Source organism: Ambystoma mexicanum, chromosome 2p, assembly GCF_040938575.1.
Source record: "Ambystoma mexicanum isolate Mex_15411 chromosome 2p, UKY_AmexF1_1, whole genome shotgun sequence".
In the NCBI taxonomy this organism is placed as follows: domain Eukaryota; kingdom Metazoa; phylum Chordata; class Amphibia; order Caudata; family Ambystomatidae; genus Ambystoma; species Ambystoma mexicanum.
In genome coordinates, this window is record NC_090923.1 from 1,192,108,078 (window position 1) to 1,192,131,544 (window position 23,467).

The 23,467-nt window shown below is 46.8% G+C and overlaps 1 protein-coding gene across 9 annotated transcripts in view; it reads right to left on the reverse strand.

The window, feature by feature from the left end:
- Positions 1 to 23,467, reverse strand: part of L1CAM (L1 cell adhesion molecule) — a 791,676-nt gene that overhangs the window by 248,651 nt on the left and 519,558 nt on the right. For 6 of the 9 annotated variants that reach the window (XM_069645402.1, XM_069645399.1, XM_069645400.1 and 3 more), the window contains one exon: positions 6,535 to 6,709. In XM_069645402.1, coding sequence (XP_069501503.1) covers positions 6,535 to 6,628 — 94 coding nt within the window. In that variant the 5' untranslated portion in view covers positions 6,629 to 6,709. Of the gene's footprint in view, positions 1 to 6,534; positions 6,710 to 7,684; positions 8,024 to 23,467 lie in introns of those variants that run through there. The other 3 variants (XM_069645395.1, XM_069645394.1, XM_069645393.1) reach the window with 1 other exon arrangement.

Sequence of the window (23,467 nt, forward strand, 5' to 3'; positions counted from 1 at the left end):
TGTGGCGTGCCACAGCTTCTTCCCGCGTGATCTCCTTCCCTTCGAGAGAGTTCTGTCTTGGGTCTTCCGCTTAGCGGCACGGGCCATACATTAGCTATATACCATTAATATGCTGAACTGGATTTATTCCACGTGCCATTTTTATGTATCATGAAAGCCTGATATGAAATACGGCCAGAATTTTCAGATCAAAATCTTTTTCACCATTTGATATTAATACAATTCTATAATTAATTATGTTTGGAATTATGATCCAATTTTGCTTTCCTCTCAGCACTTCATTGTAAATTTGTTTAATATTATTATATTATAATTGATGTGGATTCCCGCATGACGCAATTTTCTTCGGTACTTTGCCTCTTCAGCTTCTCCCGTGTTGGCGCTGTAGGGGATACCCATTCTTTGTTTCTGCCCAAACCATTAACTTTATACATACGTAATGCCCACTGAGCTAATGTTTATGTAATGCTTGTGGGCATTCTCCTATAAGGTGCATAACCTTGTTGGCTAACTTTGAATGTGCCTAATGCACTATCTGGGCAAGGCACTTCACTGCTTGGCATGTACTATTTGCATAACATAGATGTAGTGTTGAGTACTGTGTAGAATGCAATTGCAGAGCTCTGAACTGCAGCCAGTTGCTCTATGGACAGAACTCTGTGCACATACCCGGTTATTGTTCAAATTTCCAGTGCAGTATCCCCCTGTTAGTTGACTGAGCTCCATGACAAAGTTGGTGATCATTTCAGCAATCGCACATTCGCTGACACTGCAAATCACTCTGCATCCAACACATACAACTGCCAAATAGAACATTACGTTAATAGTAATCTCTTCCAAAACTGTGCATTTGCCTGTAATCATACATGGAATGTAATGTTTGGCATGCACAATTAGCAATGTTCAAATGCAGTAAAAGGCACTGTGCGCCAGGAAATGCTTATCAAATAATCATGCAATGCCCAGCACAGTCTAATGCCCAATTGCAGAGCCTTTAATTGCAATCAGTTGCTCTTCGGGCTGATATTCGCATATGTATGCATATGCTGCTCTCTCCACAGTATAGCTCAGCGTGAACGTATTCGTTGTATCTAGTCCTATGGTTGTAGGTCAAATGGTCGAATCTAAATGGTCGACAGGACAAATGGTCGACACCAAAAGGTCGACAGGTCAAATGATAGAATGTTTTTTCACATTTTTTTTTTCTTGGGGGGTCCCCACAACCCCCTTTTTATTGCTAAAAACCCCTTTTTTTCCCTAAACGAAAACCTAAAAAATATATATATAACTAAAAAAAAAATGTGATCATTTGTCCTGTCGACCAAATTGTGTCGACCATTTGTCTGTCGACCATTTAACTAGACACCTATGCCACTTCGGTTCCCATTCCAGCAGTCACATATTCACTGGCTTGGCACATCAGACAAAACCCAGCATCCAAGACAACAGCGAAATATAATGCAACAGTACGAGTCACTCCAGTCAAAGATTGTCATTTGCCTGCAATTGTAAATGCACAGTATCATGTAATGTCCTTCTCCTGCAGAGCAGTGGAATGTTTTTCATGTAGGTCCAGACCACATCTGAAGCAATCTGAGGCCAGGCCGTGCAAATATCAGAAACCATAACATGACATTGGTAGGGCTAACAGTTGATATGGAAAGAGGACGCTGTCTAATGCAGTTGGGATGATGCACGCTGGCAGATAAATAGCTGAATGAATACGTGCAGTGCAGTCCATACATATAAATAGCCAGTGTGGGAGTGTGGGGGAGGGTTAATGGACTGGTAATGATGTTAGATGCCAGCAAGGAATCCTGCTTTTACAAATGAGGCACAGGTGGGCGTGGGCGCAGAAGCAGATAGGTCCAGGTGCCCCAGCCTCTGCCCAAGGAATTGCTACAGTCTGGCAAGACAAGCTGGTGATCAACAGACTACGAAGGACTCCCCACAATAGATAGCTTACTGAATAGAACCTGTGATGTGCAAATACACAACTTGTAAGCATGTTTGGTATGTGGGTATGCCGCAAAGTGTATAGGGTGCTCGGTCAGTGACCAAGCACTATAAGAGATCAGAGGTGACGAAGGCCAGCTGATGGAAACACTCCACAGGCTCTCTCAATTCTGGCCATCAGTTTGGCCTTCAGTGCCTTTCCAGAGCACAAATGGCCATCAGACAGTCTACGGACCAGGAATGCTGCCAATAGAAGCCCTGGCATTTAGCCAGGGCTGCGGATTGGGAGGCGTGGAGGCGGGCCAAGGAGAGAGGGGCACCAGTTTGGGGAAGGGGACCACCCGGCGCCGGGCGGTGGAGCATAGTCAATGGCGTGTGCCATTGCCTGGTGCTGGATGTGGAGCCAAGTGGTCCCGGCAGGGTGGGGGGGTATATAAGAGGGCGCAAGGTGCACCCCCACTCCCTTTTGCGCTGCCCGGGACCGTCAAGCTGAAAAAGCAGCAGCCCCCATTTGTTTTCCCACCCACCCCCCACCCCCTTTTAGAGCAGGGGTTGAGAGGGTGCGTTGCGGTAGGTTTGAGCACATTGCATTGAATTCAGCTAGGAGCTCAACCGGTTGTGTCACTGGAAACATGGCAAGGGAGATTGAGGGCATAATTCAAGTTAAGGTCCTAGGTTCAGCGAGGAACGATGACGTGCCAGGCCAGAGGCTCATAGAGCGGTCTTCACCGGTCCGTGCAAGGGGGAGAGGGTCTGGTCGGTTTAGGGAGTCACATATTTCCCTCAGCCCATCTTGGAGCATGGAAGGCTGATGGCCACTGCCAGCCCCCCACGCTCAAATACATAATGATGACAACAGTAATGATGTAATGATGACATAATAGTTGTTGCTGTCATGTTCCGTCGCATTTTGATGATGTAAGAGATGTCATAATAAATGCGGTCTAATGCCTTCCAAAGAACCTTCGTGTCTGGTGTCCCTCACTGGCCCCGCTGACTGTGCCACCCACTAAAATGCAATCATGCCAACATCAGGAAGCCAATGCACCCTCTTGCGGGCGCGGTGACACAATCCCTTTCAATGAGTTGACAGAAAAAGTGGGCTGCTGCATGGACACAGGTGCCTTTGGTGGGACCAAATGTGCCACTTTGCAATGGCCAAGCCTTGATGACACCAATACAACGGCCAGGGGGACTTGTTGCGTAAAGCGAAAGCAGCAGAGCACGTGACCTAGGGCCTGATATACAAAACATGCTTCAATGTGGCTTTCCCGCTTTACAACAGTTCTGTACATCGGGCCCTTAGTATTCTCCTTTCAAAGAAAGATTTCTTCGGGGATGCCTTTAATTATTTGAGGGTTCAGAGTTAAATTCCCTGCCAGCTGTACTCTCAGATTCTGAAGTACCCTCACCGGGAAGTTTTGTGATAGGTGGCAAGATGTCCTGTCCTAGAGCTTCCTCTGTCTCCCAGGAGGCAACTAGGACAGGTGGCAAGATGCCCTGTCCCACAGCTCCCTCTGTCTCCCAGGGGGCATCTAGGAGAGGTGGAAAGATGCCCTGTCCCACAGTTCCCTCTGTCTACCAGGGGGCAACTAGGACAGGTGGCAAGATGCCCTGTCCCACAGCTCCCTCTGTCTCCCGGGGAGCAACTAGGACAGGTGGCAAGATGCCCTGTTCCACAGCTCCCTCTGTCTCCCAGGGGGCATCTAGGAGAGGTGGAAAGACGCCCTGTCCCACAGCTCCCTCTGTCTCCCAGGGAGCAACTAGGACAGGTGGCAAGATGCCCTGTTCCACAGCTCCTTCTGTCTCCCAGGGGGCATATGTGATAGGTGACAAGATGCCCTGTCCCACAGCTCCGTCTGTCTCCCAGGGGGCATATGTGATAGGTGACAAGATGCCCTGTCCCACAGCTGCTTCTTCTGTCTCCCAGGGGGCATCTGTGATAGGGGGCAAGATGCCCTGTCCCACAGCTGCTTCTTCTGTCTCCCAGGGGGCATCTGTGATAGGTGGCAAGATGCCCTGTTCCACAGCTCCTTCTGTCTCCCAGGGGGCATATGTGATAGGTGACAAGATGCCCTGTCCCACAGCTCCGTCTGTCTCCCAGGGGGCATATGTGATAGGTGACAAGATGCCCTGTCCCACAGCTGCTTCTTCTGTCTCCCAGGGGGCATCTGTGATAGGTGGCAAGATGCCCAGTCCCATAGCTCCTCTCTCAGGGGGCATCTGTGATAGGGGGCAAGATGCCTAGTCCCACAGCTCCTCTCCTAGGGGGCATCTGTGATAGGGGGCAAGATGCCCTGTCCCATAGCTCCGTCTGTCTCCCACGGGGCATCTGTGATAGGGGGCAAGAGGCCCTGTCCCATAGCTCCTCTCCCAGGGGGCATACAACCTGCCTTTGTCGTGTTGAGCTCCACCCAATTCTCTCTATCGAAAGGTGTATTTTGAGCCTGTGTATGGCTGCCTGCTCGGGGCCTGCATATAGCCTCAATAGAATCCGAGTATCACCCACATGGGTGTGAACTTTGACCTCAAAAACCTTGAAGTAAACACGACAGGTTTCTGCAAAGTTAGGCTTCTTTAAATGCATCACAACAATCGCCCTTAACTTCGCACGCCACCCCTGGAGCCACCATGCCGAGTCCAGAATACATAGAATGATATAGACTGGGGCGCAGACTCTGTGCATTCTAATTTGACGGGGGTGGAGGGGGGGGGGTCATGTGGATACCCCCCGATGCAAAGACTGCTGCGCTATTTTGGGAGAGCAAGTCAAACACGTCCATGCCTAAGAACGTGAAACTCCTTCCTTGTGTCAGAACCTGTTAACACTTCCATGCGTACAATGTTCTGGGAAACTGACCAATGAATAGTTGGGAAAGGAGTAAGGTGGAACAGGCAGGCCTCATGGGGAAGACAGAGCGGAGGGAGGGAGGGGGGGGGGGTGCTTGAAAGAAGCCCATCCTGAGTTCAGGGGCTGGTAATCCTGAGGGATGGACTTGGGGGAAGTTTAAGGAATACTCGCTATACTCCACGCCCGGAAGCCTTATTTTAAACACACTGACATCTACAGAAGCAGTTGACCTCCCGGCTCCTGGTCTTTGCAGGCATTGGCCTTTTCGGGCATTAAAATCTTACAACAGGCTCTAGCTAAAGTATTGCGGACCCACGTACACTGGTCATGCCATTACATTGCATATATGATATTACAATGGGTGTATGTACTGGCCATGCCAAGCCCTTTACATGCGCCTCCTGATCCGTCCCATACATCAGCCCCCCGCCCCCATGATGGCAGAGATGACATCACCCCTCTGAGCGCTGCCAGGGAAGCACAGGCGGCGCCCACTCCCGGAGAGCAGAGAGCCCGACCTTCGCGAAACAAGCAGAGAACCAGCGGAGACCCCCGGGATTGCCGAAGGTGGCACACGCCCCGGATTACACAGCCCTCGCGGCACTTACAAAGCCCCGGGGGAGGTGAGCGAGGGCCGGTTGCTGTCATCCAGTTGCCACGGCAACGCATTCAGTCAATGTCACAATGGGGACTTCTCGCAAACCAGTGCTTAGATCGCGAACTGCTCTGCACCCCAGGCTTGAAGCCATCTCCTGGTGCCCGTGAGGAAGGGGGCTCGCTGAAGAGGACCACCACCGCCCCCCCGCGCCTGCATCAGCGTTCACTTTATCGGATCGGAGACAACCGAACTACGCCCGCCTTGTGCCCCACGTTAGGAAGGCACCATAGACGTCCGCGGACACTGCATGCTACCCAGGCCCGCCCGCGTTGCCCGTCATATGGGAGTGAGTGAACACCGTCATCTCGCCCACCTGCCCCTGCACGTGCAACAGGAACGCCTCTCATCTACCTGTGTCAGAATTCTGACACCCCGATATCTGTGGCAGGGGCGGCAGCGATGCTTACACCCCCCCCCCCCCCCCCAAGTGATCCCGAACACTTAGCTCAGTCTAGGCACACGCCCCCCCCCCCGCCCTGCACATGGAGGTCAGGGAGGAGGGGGGGTCAGAGGGTTACAAACTCCAATAATGGAATACCTACAATACCCCAACACCCCAAAACCACAATTGCCAGGCGAGACATACAGGCGGGGGGGGGGGCTAGAGAAAAAAGAGCGAGCGAAGCACTCGGAGTGGAGAGACAGGGCGGGGAGGAGAAACGGGGGCAGAAGAATGGGAGACAGGGGGGAAAGAGAAAGGATGGAGGATGAGGGGACAAGGAGAAAGAAGGAGAGAAGCAGAACTGGGGGGAGTGGGAGAGATGGAGAGAGAGAGAGGATGGGATTGGAGTTGGGCAAGGGAAATGGGGTGAGGGGAGCACTGAGAAGGAAAAAACAACTTAGGAAGAATAGGACACACGAGAAAGGGCAGGATAATTGAGGGAGAGTGGGATGGTGAAGGAGGGAGTACATTAGATCGCGTGGGAATGAATAGCGAGGGGGAATGTGCGAGAATGAGGGCGGGAGCGACAGAGGAATGGGAGGACGGCGGGGAAAGAGGGCTCGGTGGAAGGGAGGAGGAGAGGCGTCGGGGAGGCAGCAGACACAGGCGGCGCTGGGCGGTACTCACATCCTTTGGGTATCTCGATGGGCAGCGCCGGGCTGCAGAGCGCGAGCAGCAGCGGGAGCAGAGCCCACCGGGCGCACATCCTGGACACGGCCATCGGCGAGGATCCACACACAGGCGCGTCCCCGCGGCGGCTCCCAGGCGCGTCCGCGCGGCTCCTCCGGGGCTCGCAGGTGGGCTGCGGACAGAGAGACAGAGGAAGCACCATTAGTGACAAGCAGCTGTGCAGCCTCCTTGCAGCCGCGCGGCCCCTCCCACCCTATGCTCGAGCCCCCCCCCCGCTCCCACTGCATTCACTGACACCCCTCGCCCTACTGCATACATCAGCACCGCCCATTCCATATACCAGCCCGACCCCCCCTCCACTGTGCCCGCCAACACCCCAGACTCGCTGTGCACAGCAACCCCCCACCCCCACAGAGCCCCTCCCACTGTGCACGCGAGTCCCCTCGCAAACCCCGGAGCACCACTGCATTTGACAGCCCCCCCACTGCATAAACAGACTGAGCCACGCCCATTAGAGAAACACCCCCCCACCCCTGACAGCTAGCGTGTACACGAACCCCCGTCACCTATACCCTATACATTGGCCAGATCCGGCCCTATGCCCAGCCACACTATACACCTGCACCCGCCCTCCCTCCACACGAATGCCCCGCCTACTGAGTACATCCAGCCCACCCCCAGCGCGGCGGTATATAGCTCGCCCTTCCTAGGCTCCCACAGATTGGACCTCGGTGTGCACCCAGAGACCGCGTATCCATCCCGTCAAGTATCCACCGACACGTATTCCACCTAGCCTCGTATATGCAGCCGCCTCGCACCCCCACAACTCTCCCTTTGACTACATTCACACAACCGACGGCACCTTCCTCACTATCACTATATATACCCCCCCCTCCCGCCCCCCCAGCAGTGGTGCACTGTCACCGCAGGATACACCTGCCCCTCTGACGGCATACCGCACCGCAGCATCCAGCAAGCCACACCTCGCCCCCCCTCTCCATACCGCGAAACCCGTCTCACCACCCGCAGCATGCCCGGGACTCCCACTGTATGCCCCCACACGAGACCCTTGCCCCTGCCTCCCCCCACCTCCACTCGAAGCCTTATTGCAAACCCCCAGCTACCCAGTGATGCCTAGGTCTCCAACCTGGGCGGGGTCCAGGCTTTGTCTGCACACTTCTGTGCAACACGTCACGTCCCCGCGGCCACAAGTGCAAACCAGCGCCCTGCCAGTGGACAGAATCACTGGCGTGCCCCTCGCTGCCCACCACGCTGTGAGATTGAATGCGATCGTAGGGTAAAGCAGCGGCGGCACGTGATCGGTTCCAGAGCGCAGATACATGCACGTGCGTGGAAACGGCCGGCCGATACACCGAGGCCCCTCGCTGCCCATGAATGCGATCTTACGCTGCCCACCAGCAGCAGGGTAGAGCAGCGGCGGCACGTGATCGGCTCCAGAGCGCAGATACATGCACGTGCGTGGAAACGGCCGGCCGATACACCGAGGCCCCTCGCTGCCCACGAATGCGATCTTCTGCTGTACCAGCTGCACACGCATCGTTGAAACAGTGCACCAAGGGCGCGGCCGGGCTTTATTGGAACAATGTGTCAAGATAACCGAGTTGATTAAGGTGCCAAGTACACATATATGAGAACAAGGACAAGGAAGGATGCGCAAGGCGTCATTTCCCCCGGCACCCTTCCAGCAGGATGTCCCTCGGCCTAGGCCTTTAAGTGTGCTGAAAAATGGGAGTGGGGGCGGCTGTAACAAAGGGGCGTGGCCTAACACGGTTGGGCGTGGTCTATAAGATGCAGAGCATGGCCTAAAAGGGGGGATGACAGCTTGGTCAAGGGCCAGCTGCCCTAAACCAAATTTATAACCCAGCCAGGAAATAACGGAGTCACTTCTCACACCAACATGATTGCGGTGACCCAATTGTGTGTATTGTACGAGAGATTCCCCCATCAAAACACACTGTATATGTTACTTTTGTGTGGTTAGAAAGACTGCACTTGCAGTAAAGCAATGACGATTTCACACAGAAAGATTTGATGTAGTTGCTAAAACATCTGGAAACTATGGACCTTTCATCTATCCGTGCATTGCTTTCTTCGCACCCCGTTATCCTTCTCCTCTATCTGTGCATTGCTTTCTTCGCACCCCCTGTTTTCCTTCTCATCTATCCGTGCATTGCTTTCTCCGCACCCGCTGTTATCCTTCTCATCTATCCGTGCATTGCTTTCTTCACCCCCCCTGTTATCCTTCTCATCTATCCGTGCATTGCTTTCTTCGCACCCCCTGTTATCCTTCTCATCTATCCGTGGATTGCTTTCTTTGCACCCCCTGTTTCCTTCTCATCTATCCATGCATTGCTTTCTTTGCATCCCCTGTAATCCTCCTCATCTATCCATGCATTGATTTCTTCGCACCCACTGTTATCCTTCTCATCTATCCGTGCATTGCTTTCTTCACACCCCTGTTATCCTTCTCATCTATCCAGGCATTGCTTTCTTCGCACCCCCTGTTTTCCTTCTCATTTATCAGTGTATTGCATTCTTCACACCCCCTGTTATCCTTCTCATCTATCCATGCATTGCTTTCTTCGCACCCGCTGTTATCCATCTCATCTATCCGTGCATTGCTTTCTTCACACCCCCTGTTATCCTTCTCATCTACCCGTGCATTGCTTTCTTCGCACACCCTGTTTTCCTTCTCATTTATCCGTGCATTGCTTTCTTCGCATCCCCTGTTATCCTTCTCATCTATCCGTGCATTGCTTTCTTCGCACCCGCTGTTATCCTTCTCATCTATCCGTGCATTGCTTTCTTTGCACCCCCTGTTATCCTTCTCATCTATCCAGGCATTGCTTTTTTCGCACCCCCTGTTATCCTTCTCATCTATCCAGGCATTGCTTTCTTCGCACCCCCTGTTTTCCTTCTCATCTATCAGTGCATTGCTTTCTTCGCACCCCCTGTTATCTTTCTCGTCTATCTGTGCATTGCTTTCTTCGCACCCTGTTATTCTTCTCATCTATCCGTGCATTGCTTTCTTCACACCCCCTGTTTTCCTTCTCATCTATCCGTGCATTGCTTTCTTCGCATCCCGTTATCCTTCTCATCAATCTGTGCATTGCTTTCTTCGCACCCGCTATTATCCTTCTCATCTAGCCGTACATTGCTTTCTTTGCACCCTGTGTAATCCTTCTCATCTATCTGTGCATTGCTTTCTTCGCACCCGCTGTTATCCTTCTCATCTATCTGTGCATTGCTTTCTTCACACCCACTGTTATCCTTCTCATATATCCGTCCATTGCTGTCTTCGCATCCCCCGTTATTCTTCTCACCTGTCCGTACATTGCTTTCTTTGCACCCCATTATCCTTTTCATCTATCTGTGCATTGCTTTCTTTGCACCCCCTGTTATCCTTCTCATCTATCCGTGCATTGCTTTCTTCACACCCCATGTTTTTCTTCTCATCTATCCATGCATTGCTTTCATTGCACCCCCTGTTTTCCTTCTCATCTATCAGTGCATTGCTTTTTTCGCACCCCCTGTTATCCGTCTCATCTATATGTGCATTGCTTTCTTCCCATCCCCTGTTATCCTTCTCATATATCCGTCCATTGCTGTCTTCGCATCCCCCGTTATTCTTCTCACCTGTCCGTACATTGCTTTCTTTGCACCCCATTATCCTTTTCATCTATCTGTGCATTGCTTTCTTCGCACCCCCGTTATCCTTCTCATCTATCATTGTATCGCTTTCTATGCACCCCCTGTTATCCTTTTCTTCTATCCGTGCATTGCTTTCTTCGCACCCCGTTATCCTTCTCATTGATCAGCTATGCTTTTCACTTCGAATTACACTCAAAAGAAAATGTGCAGCTGCTTTGCAATTTGGCGAGCTTGGCCCAGGTAACAAGTGGTCCACAACAGATAGTTCGCTTGTTTCCTTATGCACCGCCTCCAGCAGTACAAGTGCTGTAAGAAGGACAGGTTTCTCTTGCTTTCACAGCTTGTGCTTTCTGTGAGCCAGCGTCTCCTGGTGGGATGTTATTTCAAGGCGCAGTGCCTTTTCAATGGGTATCAAAATAAATCCATCGCTTGTGCTTTTGGAAAATAATCAAAAACCCTGCTGCCAGCAGCCTCAGTTAAGCATGACAGCACCATAACGTGCCGTTTCAGAAAAACTGATTACACTCTCTGCGTTCACATTGACATGCCAGCAACCTGCAGTAATGGCAGCCAAAAGGTAGGACGCTGTCCGTCTGCATTCACTTGGGCCAATTTATTAGTGAGCACATCTCAGCTGCCAGAAGAAATGCTCACTGGCTCCCAATACGTGAACGCATCACTTTTAAATCCCGCTCAAACATCCACAGATGTCTGGCCAACTCCGCCTGCCCCCACCTTTCACAAAAACTTTAAAAAGCCAAGTCGACAAGACCTACTCGCTCTGGCTACGCTCACGGTTTCATCTCCCCTAGATTCAGACTAGCTGGAGCGGCCGGAAAAAGATCCCCGGTCACTGCAGCAGAACTTTGGAACCCACTATCCCTGGCCCTGAGATCTGAACAATCGTACCGGACTCTCCGCAAACACCTTAAAATGTGTCTCTTTTCCTAGGGCACCCCCCATTGCGAGACTCTACCCCCTGGCAACTGTTCGATTGTTTGAATGCTTGCAGGGCCTTGATGTCCACGGGTTTAGAGCGCTTTACAAATGTAAAAATAAATAAATACATATTGATTGGCGCATCCAGTGTGACCGATGAAGTGACATTTTTTCACTTTCATGTACTCATTTAACTTCAGTAACTATGTTAATTTTACATAAATGTGGTTTCGTTTCTTGTGTTCGGCTCAGCTCTGCTTTCGGGCACCTTGGAAACACAAGCACTGCAATTTCAATGAAAGAAAACGCATGCGTCCCGCCATCACCCGCGGTTTGGCAAAGCCGGTTTTGTTTGTCATTGCACTTTCTCTGGGCTGGGCTATGCACACATAGTTCCTTCTACAAAGTGCAATGGGACTGGGGGACTGAAGGATTGCCTCGCTAGGATAAACGGGCTGAGTGGATGTTGTGGACTATCGAAAGTCTGGGATGTCTGGGAGCGCAGGACTGCTGTATATTCTTCTTATGCCTGCTCATTTGAAATAATAAATGCATTTTACGTGGGGCCACGGGCAGGGCATACCTGTGATTTATGGCATTTTACAACATCTGAGTGAACGGTTTATTTTTTGGAGGGTGGCTGCTCCAAACAACATCCTCAGATGTGCTGCTCTGATAGGTTTTAGGAAACGTGTTTGGAAAGGTACACTGCCAATTGAAGCCTCTTCGTTTGTTCTGTTAATGTGGTGCTGCCCCCTTTTCCGGCAACCTTTTTGTGCGCTATGACAGGCACGATCATCTCCACTCTGCCCCGCCCCGTCAACGAATAACAAAGCCAAGTCTCCCTGAAGCATCTTCCGTGCGTGGGAGATTTCAGGCCAGCTTTCTTACTGACCAGGCCTAGTGGAGGACTAATGGGAGCCCCGGCAGAGCCCTGGTTTGGGAGAAGTTTTTGGAGAATACTGGGGCCCTGCCCCAAGCTAGCCCTGGCACACTTAAAGCCCTGGATGTCCCTCTGCCCATCTTTCCAGTGCGGTGGGTGGGAGGAGGGGCACCTGGAGAGTGTTCAGTACTCTGATGTCAACATGAACTGCTGCTGCGCACTAGACGCTTCCTTGTAGCGTCTCATTATGCCTCAGGTGTGAACGCAGCCATTGTGAACCCCACACGTGCGATGAACACATGCCCCTCACCCAATTAAAACATTATACATGCTCTCGGGAGACTGTCCCCCAGGGGTCCCAGATCCCTGCTGTCACTCTCAACCCATGTGCCCCCAAAGGAACAGGCAACAAGTATGTCCTTTGTGTAACACACTATTGGACACATTTATTAACCGAATTCCATTCACCAAGATCACAACGCGAGCAATCCTTAACACATGCCGAGAGACCAATACCTTCAATGTTAAAAAAGGGTGCTAAATGAGATACGTTGTGCTTCTGCAGCAGAGAAGCGCAATGTATCTGGTTTAACACTCTTTTTAAACCTTGTACATTTTCATCAGTCAGGGGTTTAGCCTGATTTAGCCAGACACTGCAGCTTTCCCCCCAGTAGACTCTTCTCACAAAATAGTTTGTACCTGATTGCATGCTTTGCCCTGGAATAACTCCATACCCATTACTACCAAACCTGCAATGGTTTCTCTGCAGGTGCCCCGATTCATTTCAGCACAGACCATCCCCTAACCCGCCCAGGCTGTCAATGGGGCCTTGCAGTAGGGATACTATGGGGCCAGCAACCCCCTGCCTTGGCTACGACCTTGGGGAACATTACTCACAGAATCTGATGACAGTGAAGCTTTAACATTCATTTAACTCAGGCTATGAAATTACAACGCCCTACGGTGAATAGTGTGGGGTGTAATCAAAGGTCACAAACGAATGGAACTGAAGAACCAGGTGAAAAAGGCCTACCTATCATTACCAAAGAAAACGCAGCATTTTAATTCACAAAGCAAGAAGGAATTGAAAGGTCCCCTTCACATGAAAAACATGATTTTTAAACACTGACACAAAAACAGCTATGCATTTGTGTTTGCACATTAAAGCAAGAAAAGGGAAACATTTTCCCCTGCCAACATAAAGATGTCAGGGAAAAGACATGGTGTGTGAGTTGACAAAATGTAAGTTAGATTATGCCTCACATGCGAAATACGGGCAAAACATTTGAAAAGAAATGCCCGCATGGTTGGCATGAAAAGTTCCTATAGGTCTATTTAGACAGAATATGTGGGTGTCTTTCTGGCAGGGAAATTCAGAGAAAGCAAAAACAAAAATGTAATCCGAGTGCAGATTGGAAAGCCACATCACCTTGGTGGCTCGGAAATAAATGCATCATTTTTCTAGGAAACTGTCACTCATCAAAAGGGGGTATATTGTGACAATTCAGACCTATTTTTCAGCAGAAAAACAAACAACAGAAATTGCAATCTGTGACTTCCATTTCAGCCAAGAACAACTGGTAGGGCTCTGGGGAAACTTCACAAAGAACTCCCCCACTGCAAGCCTGGCTTTTACATCCCCACATCTGTTAACAACTGCAATAAAGTGTGGATGCCAAGAGATGTTGAAAACAGACTTTCCATATATCTGGTGTCTTTGCAATGGCAGTTCTGAGCAGGCCAAATATTCTAGCTGGTGTATCCCAGCTATTTACAACTTCAACCACCCAACTTCAAAGAGACTAATAAAAAAACACTGGACCAGTGAGACCAAATGGTCTGGAGGCAGGAGAGCTACCAGGTGTCCAACATCAAGATGTACTATTAATTTAAAGGACTATTATAACTTAGACATTTTTCTCAGCAACCACAAGTCATACTGATTACCGTATGCTTCCTTTTTCAGTAATTTCCAGGTGATTTTGGTGATATAAAATGCATCCACCTATGACTCAGGGAACTGTAATGGCCAACTAAAATGGATTTCTGGCTGATCTGAAAATGTTTCAAAAGTGAGAGTTGGCAAATGGTTGGAGGGTGAAATTAGGAATATGGAGAATACATTGCATGTTCCTAACAATTATGCTTTTTGTAAAAATGGTAGAAAATTGCCACACAGCCTTGTAACATGGTACAGACCTGGCTGTTGTTTCATTAAATTCTCCCTGATTGGCTGAATCATAAAATATATATATTATGGCAGTTACTAGTAAATCAGAAAGGTTTTGATACATAATTTGTTTTTGCCAACAATTTCACATGGGTACAAATGGCGATTACAAACAGGAATTGCCATATGTCTGCTCCAGACTCCTAAGTCAATCCTTAGAGATGGGCTGGAGTTGGGAGGATGGAAAAGGGTAACCGTTCAGTCCTATTCACGAGAACTCTTGCAGGCTGTTCCACAATATTGTACATTTGATGGCGTATTTACTACTATATAAAGTTGATGCACCATTAAAAAGGGAGGGAGCTTCTGAAACGTACCATCTGATAGCCGCAAGGAAACACCAAAATGAGATTTTCCAGGGATTGCCACTGGATGTGGCTGTCTCTTCCTGGAAAGGCCTAAACGCTGGCTGGGTCATATGGTGGAGCACTGGGGGCCATCCTTGAAAGTGGAGTGACCAGACCCCTGTCCTATCCTCCAAGAGGGACCTGAAATGCAGCTGGCGTTCCTGAACTTTAAACAGAGGCTTTCAATGTAAGTAGAATTCATCCCTCTGAAACTAAAAGGTGGGGGGAGTCTACCTGCCTTAATTCCTTTCCCTTTACAGTGGGGCCCAGGGGTGAATCTGTGTAGATCCTGTGCCTATTTAACTAAAAATATTACCATATGGTGATTTCTGTTAACATTTGAAATTAACAAAGCTCATTCCCGGTGTGCACTGAAAACTATAGACTATCATTTCATTGAGTGATCCTATTTGTCCTGTTGACCCCGAGTTCTTCAGGAAGAGGGGTGTCTTTGTCCCTAAACCAAAAAAATCCCTAAACTGCCTGCTTCCCCAACACAGGCCTTTAAGTGTGGCGGTGGGGGTCTGGGGGGGTTCTGAAATCCACAATTCTTCAATCAGCTTTATTTATCAGTCAGACTTCCCCAACATAGACCAAAGTACGGTAGGTGGGGTCTGAAAAACAAACTGCTAAATCATCCTGGGTTTATTTTAAAGCAAAAGTGTAGGTGAAATAATAAATGCCATATGCATTTGCACACATGTATAAAACTAAACTGAAGTCTTTTAAGTGCACAGGAAATTCAAAATTTTGTATACAGCATGGTATACTTAATTGTTTTATTTTTGTTTATGATCAGTTTAATTATTTTTTAAAGTTCAATTTGTAGAAAGAAATGTATTGTAATTTGTGTTTTTTCTAACCCATTGGTGTGATTCACTTGTGCAACAAGAAGTTAATTGTGAGCCACACAGAAGGTAGCGTGTAGTATAGTTTAGTGTGATTTTACCTATAATTAAAATAAATACAAATATATTTCCTATACCCTTCCTTGTTTTGGCTCACTGGAGGCATGGGGGTGGGGGGATTTCTGTGACTCTATATGAGTCTACAGTAAGACCAGCGCTAAAAAAAACGATGTGGCAATTGCAGGTGTCCTTGATTGGGGGGGGGACTCCCCGGGTTAAGGGTGGATTAAATATAATGCAACAATAGTGCTCTCCTGCAGCCAATAAATTCCTCGAGATGCTGCGAAGTTCTCATGGAATAGGTCCATCCCATATCTGTATAAATGTTATCTTATGTTACTCTGCTTTGCACTGAGCCGAATCACTACCATAGTAGTTTCAAAGCACTGAATCCTTGTGTATGGTTTATTGTGCCCCCGTCCGAGGTCCCCAGACCTCAGTCTGCTTGGAAAAAGAGTGTGGGGAAAGGTGCCCCATCTCTGGCAAATATCAGGCCCCCATTTCCGAGAGTATGGGCAATACTTCTAAGGCCTCGACTCAAATACTGACATTAAAAGGTAGTCAACAGTTTCAGTGTTTTTCACTTATTATGACTATTGCACCATACACTACTTATGGTTTGGAAAGACAGTTTTTGTCAGCCTGGAAACTATCATGACAACCACCACAACCATATATGTATCTGAACCACATGAATAGGTCCAACATTTGGGCACATTTTAGAAAAAGAAGCAATTGCATGCGATGGACCACCAAAGTGGGTTCTCTGTTATCAATTTTCCACATTCACTAAATGGAAGGGAAAAGAAACAATGAAAACAGGGGTTACTCTTTGAGGGTCATTTACTAAGACTAGTGGACCAGAAGAAATGTCAGTAAAAGTGTCTGGACACTTTTACTGCCATTTTATTGAACCACAGATTTTCTTTCATTTGGCAGGCAGAGTTGGAGAGCAGAGTGGACTTAGCACATTTGCCTGCTTCTCTACGCCCACCTGTCAAATCCATGTTGGTGGAAAACAAATGGATTCTAAGGCACCCACCTCAAATTACCACCTGTTAAAAGCAGGTAGATTGCCTGCCACAATCATTAATCGTGGGAGGCATTTATAGTTTCACACAGGCATAGGGAAAATGTTTCACACCTGGTCATGAAAATGTCATGCAGGCGTAAAACGAGGTGCTTTAACAGGCACAGCAGGAATGAGGAGGAAGACACATATTTCACCACCCATTGCCCACTCTGCCTGCAAAAGATTTTCAAAAATTCCCTAGAGCAGTAAAACAAGTGTAAAGGCTGGTGTACACCTTTTATGCCTCATATGAACACTTTATTTGCTGGACAGTGGCTTTCAAAATGAGCCCCATCTATGCTACCATGAAACAGATATCCCCAAAAATAACCAACTCCAATACTCTCTAGAGTCAGGTTTCCCACACTCTACATAGAGCTAAAAGCTCTTGAGAAAAAATTATGTATATTAATTTTAAGAAGAAATCCGAAAAATGTTCTTAATGAAAAAAACATTAAAAGATACCAACATTGGAACATGCCCTTTTTTCTCATATCATGTATGATTGAAATGATAGTGTCACATCAATTTATGAGATGAGTCAATGTTTTCTACAAACTTAAAGTCACAACAAAATCTGATGGTATTCATAGCTTGCAATGCTAGTTTCTATTGTAAAATAGCAATGCATCCATATTTCATATAAATACAATACAATGGTATTATGAACTTTCACCAATCCAAATGGTTTGATGTTTTAGGTCCAACGTGTTTCGAATAACAATGTATTCTTCATCAGGGATTAACCATCAGAATGATTTTTCCCTTACACCGTAAGTTGGATTTATTCATTTAATAAATATTGAGGTTCCAATTACACTGAGTGCACCTGACATTCTCTTATAATGAAAAGATTGAAACATATGTTACTTGGGCCAGTGGATATGCTGGACACAAAAAATTGCTAATAGTTGGGGCCTGCATTTCTCTGCATTTACCTCTTCACTTTAATCAATGCCCCATGGCACGGCTGTTCAGCTGCCATTGCTTATGGGTGATTTCAATAAATTATCCTTTGTCTGCAGACTGTTTTGGTATTTATCATATTTGTCTGAAAAATCCATAAAAGTTCATATGAATGCCTTTGAGACCCTCACCTACATATCTCAGTGCTAAAGCTGGGCCATGCGGCACCACGGCTAACACATTATGGTTGTGGGGCGGCAGACACTAGAAGTCAACTAAATAGTCTCAAAAGGCAGGTAAGTTGGCAAACTCTTTTTTATTTGTACTTTCAGTCTTAGCCCACGAGCTCCTCAACACTGCTCTCTACAAATCCCCCAACAGTATCTCTTGTGCATCTTTCTACCTGCATTCCATGCTCTACATTCCACACTCCATGCTTACCTCACATGGATTGCTGAATGCATAGCATGGAATGTTACACATCTCCCTTGTCTACCCCATAGAATTGACAACTTATTTACAAGGATAACCTATGTAAACTGTAAAGGGATAGACTTGTACGCTCTTCTACATAATGGGTTGGCAACCAATTTACATTCTAATGATGGTCAAACTAACATAACCAAGGTAACATTTTCAGCTATAACAAAGATCTAATGACACTTCAAAAAATTGTTATAGTTGTGGACTGACAGTATATAATGCTGAATCAGTTGTGTGGAGGTGTTCCCTTCAATCCACATAGTCTTTCAAATAAGATGGTCCCCCACACACACGTTTAGTGCAAGTCAAATCCTGACCCTTTCCTTCATTACTCTCATTATAGCGTATTCTTTCCCTATACTTATCTTTGTTTAATTAACTGGTGTCTTTCTGTTTATCATTCACACACTTGAAAACCCTATTGACATTCCACATTCTACCATCCAAAACCTTTACCACTCCATGAAATCTTTCCACAACTTTCACGGGTTCCGACCAACGGACAACTTGTTCTGCTCTGGCATGAGGGAACTTCATTCATACCCAATCACCCTTTTCAACCAGACATTTTCTCACATGTTTCCTAACAACAAAATGGAATTTATTACACATTTGTCTACTGGTGATGTTCTCTTTGACAACATCAAAATCAATACCTTTCTGACATGCTCTGCCAACCAAGGTGGATAAACTCTAGTGTTGGGTTTCCTTCCCTTTAACATCTCAAAGGGAGAAACTCCCATGGTGGCATGGGGTCTAAACCTATGTGTCACCACTGTCTCTTCTGCTGCTTTCCTCCAACCTCCATTCTCTGAGATAGCACATTTGATGCTATTCTTAATGTCCCTATTGAATCTCTCAACAATTCCGTTAGTCTCGGGATGATAGATTGAACTGATTTTGTGCTCTTTGCTATTCCTCTTAAGAAATCCCTCAATTTCTTTAGACACCAGCTGAACTCCATTATCCGTCCCCATTGTGGTGGGATAATCTTCTGTCTTAAATATGTCCTCCAAAAACTTAATAATATCCTTGGAACAGATATTCTGCACCCACAAAATCTCTACCTTTTGGGATAACATATCCACTAAAACGATACAATACCGTAGAGTGCCTTGACACCTCATAGGTCCTACAATGTCCAAACCCACACGCTCCCATGGTATGGATGGAATGGTCATAAGTGTCATGGGTTCTACTCTCGCAACACATCATTTTGCAGAATCCTCACAAATGTGGCAATCTCTAATTAATCTCTCCACTTGAAAAATCCATGCCAGGCCACCAGTAGTCTTGTCTTATGAGTTGTTTGGTCTTTGTCATGCCTTGATGCCCCTCATGTGCTATATCTAAAATATTTGTTCTCACTCTGGTGGGTGGAAACACTTTGTCTCCCCTCAAAATCATACCCTTCATTATAAGTAACAAATACATGTTTCACAGTATCAGGCATTGTTCCTTTCCTGATCTCACTATCTTTGATTTTGCGTTCAAGGCACTCTTTGGCATCACTAAGTACCTCATCTATAACATGGCTTCCTTCCACTCCTTTTCTGATACATTTTCTTCTCAAATGTTATCCTCTTCATCAATATTGTTATTCTCATCCTCAACCACCTTTGTTAATCTAGAAAGGCAATCTGAGCCTTATTCTTCACTCTGGGTAAAAATTCTATTTCCCGATTATAGTCTTGCAGACTTGCTACCCACTTGCGTATTCTCAAAGACACTTTATCTAAACCCTTTGTCATCACAATTTCTTTTAAAGGCTTGTGGTCAGACCTAACCACTAATGTCACACCCCAAAGAAATGGTTGGAGCTTGTCAATCGCCCAGTTGACTGCTAGCAAGTCTTTTACAATTGTGGAATTATTATGTTCTGCTTCTCTCAAAACTCTGGATGCAAATGCAACGGGACACTCTTTCCCATCACATCTTTGGGAAAGCACCCCACCTAACCCATGATTACTCACATCTGTTGTGAGAATGCTTTTTTTATTGGGGTAAAAACCTTTCAAAGTGGGGGCTCCCCTCACAGCTCATTTTATCTCGTCAAACTCACATTCACATGAATCATTCCATTGAAATCTTACTCCTTTCTTCACACGTTTGATCCCCTTTTTTAATATTTCATATCCTAAATATTGTATGGCTGATTTATGAAATTTACACTTATCCTTACTCAGTGTTAAACCTGCCTCTTTGAATGTGTCTAAGACGTTTTTAATCTGGTATTGTGCTCTTCCCATGTCCCCCCATAAACTAACACATCATCTTGAAAACACAAAACCCCTTCCATATGGTGAAACAGCTGATACATAATGTGTTGGAACACAGCTGCTGCAGACACCAGACAAAAAGGCATGCATTTACATTGCAATAAGCCTTTCAGAGTAATAATGGCTGTAATATTCCTAGAGGATGTGTGCAAAAACAATTTGGTGGTATGCAGACTTCAAGTCTAAAGTGCCCATCACTGTTGCTCCATCAATAGTGCCCAACATTTCTGTTATGTTAGGCAGTGGGTGTGTATCTGGTATACCACACTGATTTACAGACCTCAAACCTATGCACAGTCTGAGTTTTCCATTGGGTTTGTGGACAACAACTAACGGTGAGACACATTCAGATGATTCAATTCGTTCTACACCTTGTTTCTCCATTTGATCAAGTTACTTTTTTACTTTGGCCCTGATAGCTAAAGGTAGTGGCCTCACTTACTGCACTACTGGCATTGGCCTTCAAATGAATCTTGTGTGTAAAGCCTTTCATATTGCCCAATTACTCTCAGAAGACTGTATGTTGAGTAAATAACTCTTGTGGTTTATCGCAATCCACAGCATAGACTGTTTCTTCAGCATTGGGTTCTAGGTTTATCTCAAGTATCTTTTGATGTGACCAACTGAGACGTGAATATGTCCTTTTGCTTGACACATAGACCTTTCCTTTTGCTGGTCTGTCTTTGAATCGCATATTGGACCAAAACCAACCTTCCAAATCAATGCGTTTTTATCCACAGGTCACTGGTTTGACATCTACTGTATTCAGTGTGATCTCCTTCCACATTTGTGCTTCAAAAATAGCCCTGGGTAACCGTGTACACTTGGCTCCAGAGTCAATTACCATGTCCATATTTATGTCTCCAATCTGTATGTTCGGCAAGGGCTTCTCTACATCGGCATCCCCATCCTCTATATTGTTGACCTCATTGCTTATGCTGTCAATGATAAACATGCATTCTTCTCATTCTTTACACAACTCATCAACACAGTCAATGTTTTCAACCTTTGTCTTGCAACAGCTGGTGAAATGATCCATTCTCCTGCACCAGGAAATGTGTCACTGCGGGCTAAATGATGCAGACTATCACAACGAAAGCACCTTCTCCTTTCGTTCTCATCCTTTCCTTCCTTGAATCTTCCTGTCTCCTTCTTAATGGCACCTTCCTTCCTTGTTTTGTTTTTACAATATTCTTTCCTTGTATTGCCAAAACCTCTATTACTTATAGGGTTTGAAGGTACGCATACATATGTAATGTTGTGCTCACACTTGGAGTTTGTACTAATCACCATATGTGTTAAAAGAATGTACCCTTTGTTAAAAGAAGAGGCCTTCTCTTTATACAGCGGCGTTTAAGACCTGCTGACCTGGCAAGAACTTGTTTTTAACAGAAGAATTGTGTTTGGTCACTGTATGTCGAAGCATGCTGAGCCTGCTAAAACTATCTGCAGATTACGGGTGGGGAAGGAATGAGTAAGCACAGCCTCGTGCACAGAGATAAGGACACAGAGGGGCACGAGAGAGAGCGAATAACAGATAACAGGAAACCACAATAGCAGATGTTGAACTGTTGACCGTTGATGCAAAGTCATGACTGGGAGGAACCGCCTTGTGGTGGACATAATCTATGTGCAGCAATGTATGACAATGTAAAACAGATGGGTATAAAAGGACCACGATGTGCAGGGGAAAGGGCGGCACTTTGACGACTTGCTTTGCGAGACGGTTGAACTTGTGGCCCATTCGCGAATGCTTGTGTGTTAATAAAGCAATGTTTACTCAACTCTTTTCTGTTTGAGTTTTTATAGGGTCCCTTTTGTACTGGTTATGGTGACGGCGAGAAATCGCACCCACAATTTTGGTGTCAGAAGTGGGATGCAAAGGAGCGACAGTCCGTCACTGGGTGAGGAACGCCGCGGCGGAACCGGAGAAGGAATTGATCACGGGGCCCCAACAACTGAATCCGCACCTTTGATTGCAACCAACGCGTCATCCTTGTTTTTCCGGCTCCGTTGGCGGTGGAACAGCAGGCTGTCGCCCTTCGGGTCCGGAACACTCTGGCGGGACCCTTAAGATAAGTGGTATGGACGGATGCATGATGGAATAAGGAAATAATGATTCAGGGTTTGTGAAGAGGACGGTGGTAAGTCCGTCTATGAAGAAGTAATGTTGAAATGATGATATGATATGTTAGATACGCCAGGAGGATGTATTATTATTATTTTTAGCCAATAGGTGCATATTTGGGAAATGGGAGTGTTTTAGGCAATTGCGGTATACCGCCAAGATGGGTCAAACGGCTTCCCACAAGGGAGGTATAGGCAAGAGACACTATGCCCCCCTTGAAGGAACCCCTGCATTTGATATGTTGATTAAACATGGATTGAACTCGACATTGTTTTTAAGGGAGTGGTCTGAATATACAAAAGATTCGATTGAACATAATTGGCCAGATACCGGGTCCTTTGACATAGACCGCATATCCAAAATAGAAATAGAGTTAGTAAAAAGACGGGTTAGACCCGCACAGTTTGAGGCTATACGACTATGGAGGGTAGAAGCAATGCGCAGGCGCAATGCTCAGAATAAACAAAAAGCAAAGGAGCAGAAGAGAACGGTAAATCAAAAATTACATGATCTAGAGATAAAAGAGAAGGGTGAGAGGCTAGATCAGTTGGATAGACATATGATGATTAAGAACAGTGGGGGTATGTATCCTGCCGTGCCGGTGCCTCGATATGAAGATGTGATAGGGCTAGAAGCAGAACAAACAACGACTGAATTATTGTTTCCAGGAGCTACAGCTCCACCGGCAGACAGTGAGGGTGAAAGGGTGGAATTCCCAATGAAGTATGGAGACCCAGATAGGTTGATAGACCATAGGAGAACGACTACTGTAGAAAAGGATAGAGATGGAGACTTGCAAATCCTTATGACCGGGCTGTATGGCACACCCCTCAATGACAGCCTACGGGACCAATTGGGGCGTTTGACACCTTTGGAATTTAGGACAGTGGCCACTAAACTATATACCTTTCATGAGGGTAACTGTAAATTGAGAGGACAGAGTACTGCGGATCTGCCCTCAGCATATCAGGACGCTATCGCATTACTACCAGTGACTGCGTCCAGTGTTCAGTTATGGGGATGTATGTCCGACATAATAGCGGAAGTCATAAGGGGCGGTGTTGAATGGGAGAAGGAAAAGAG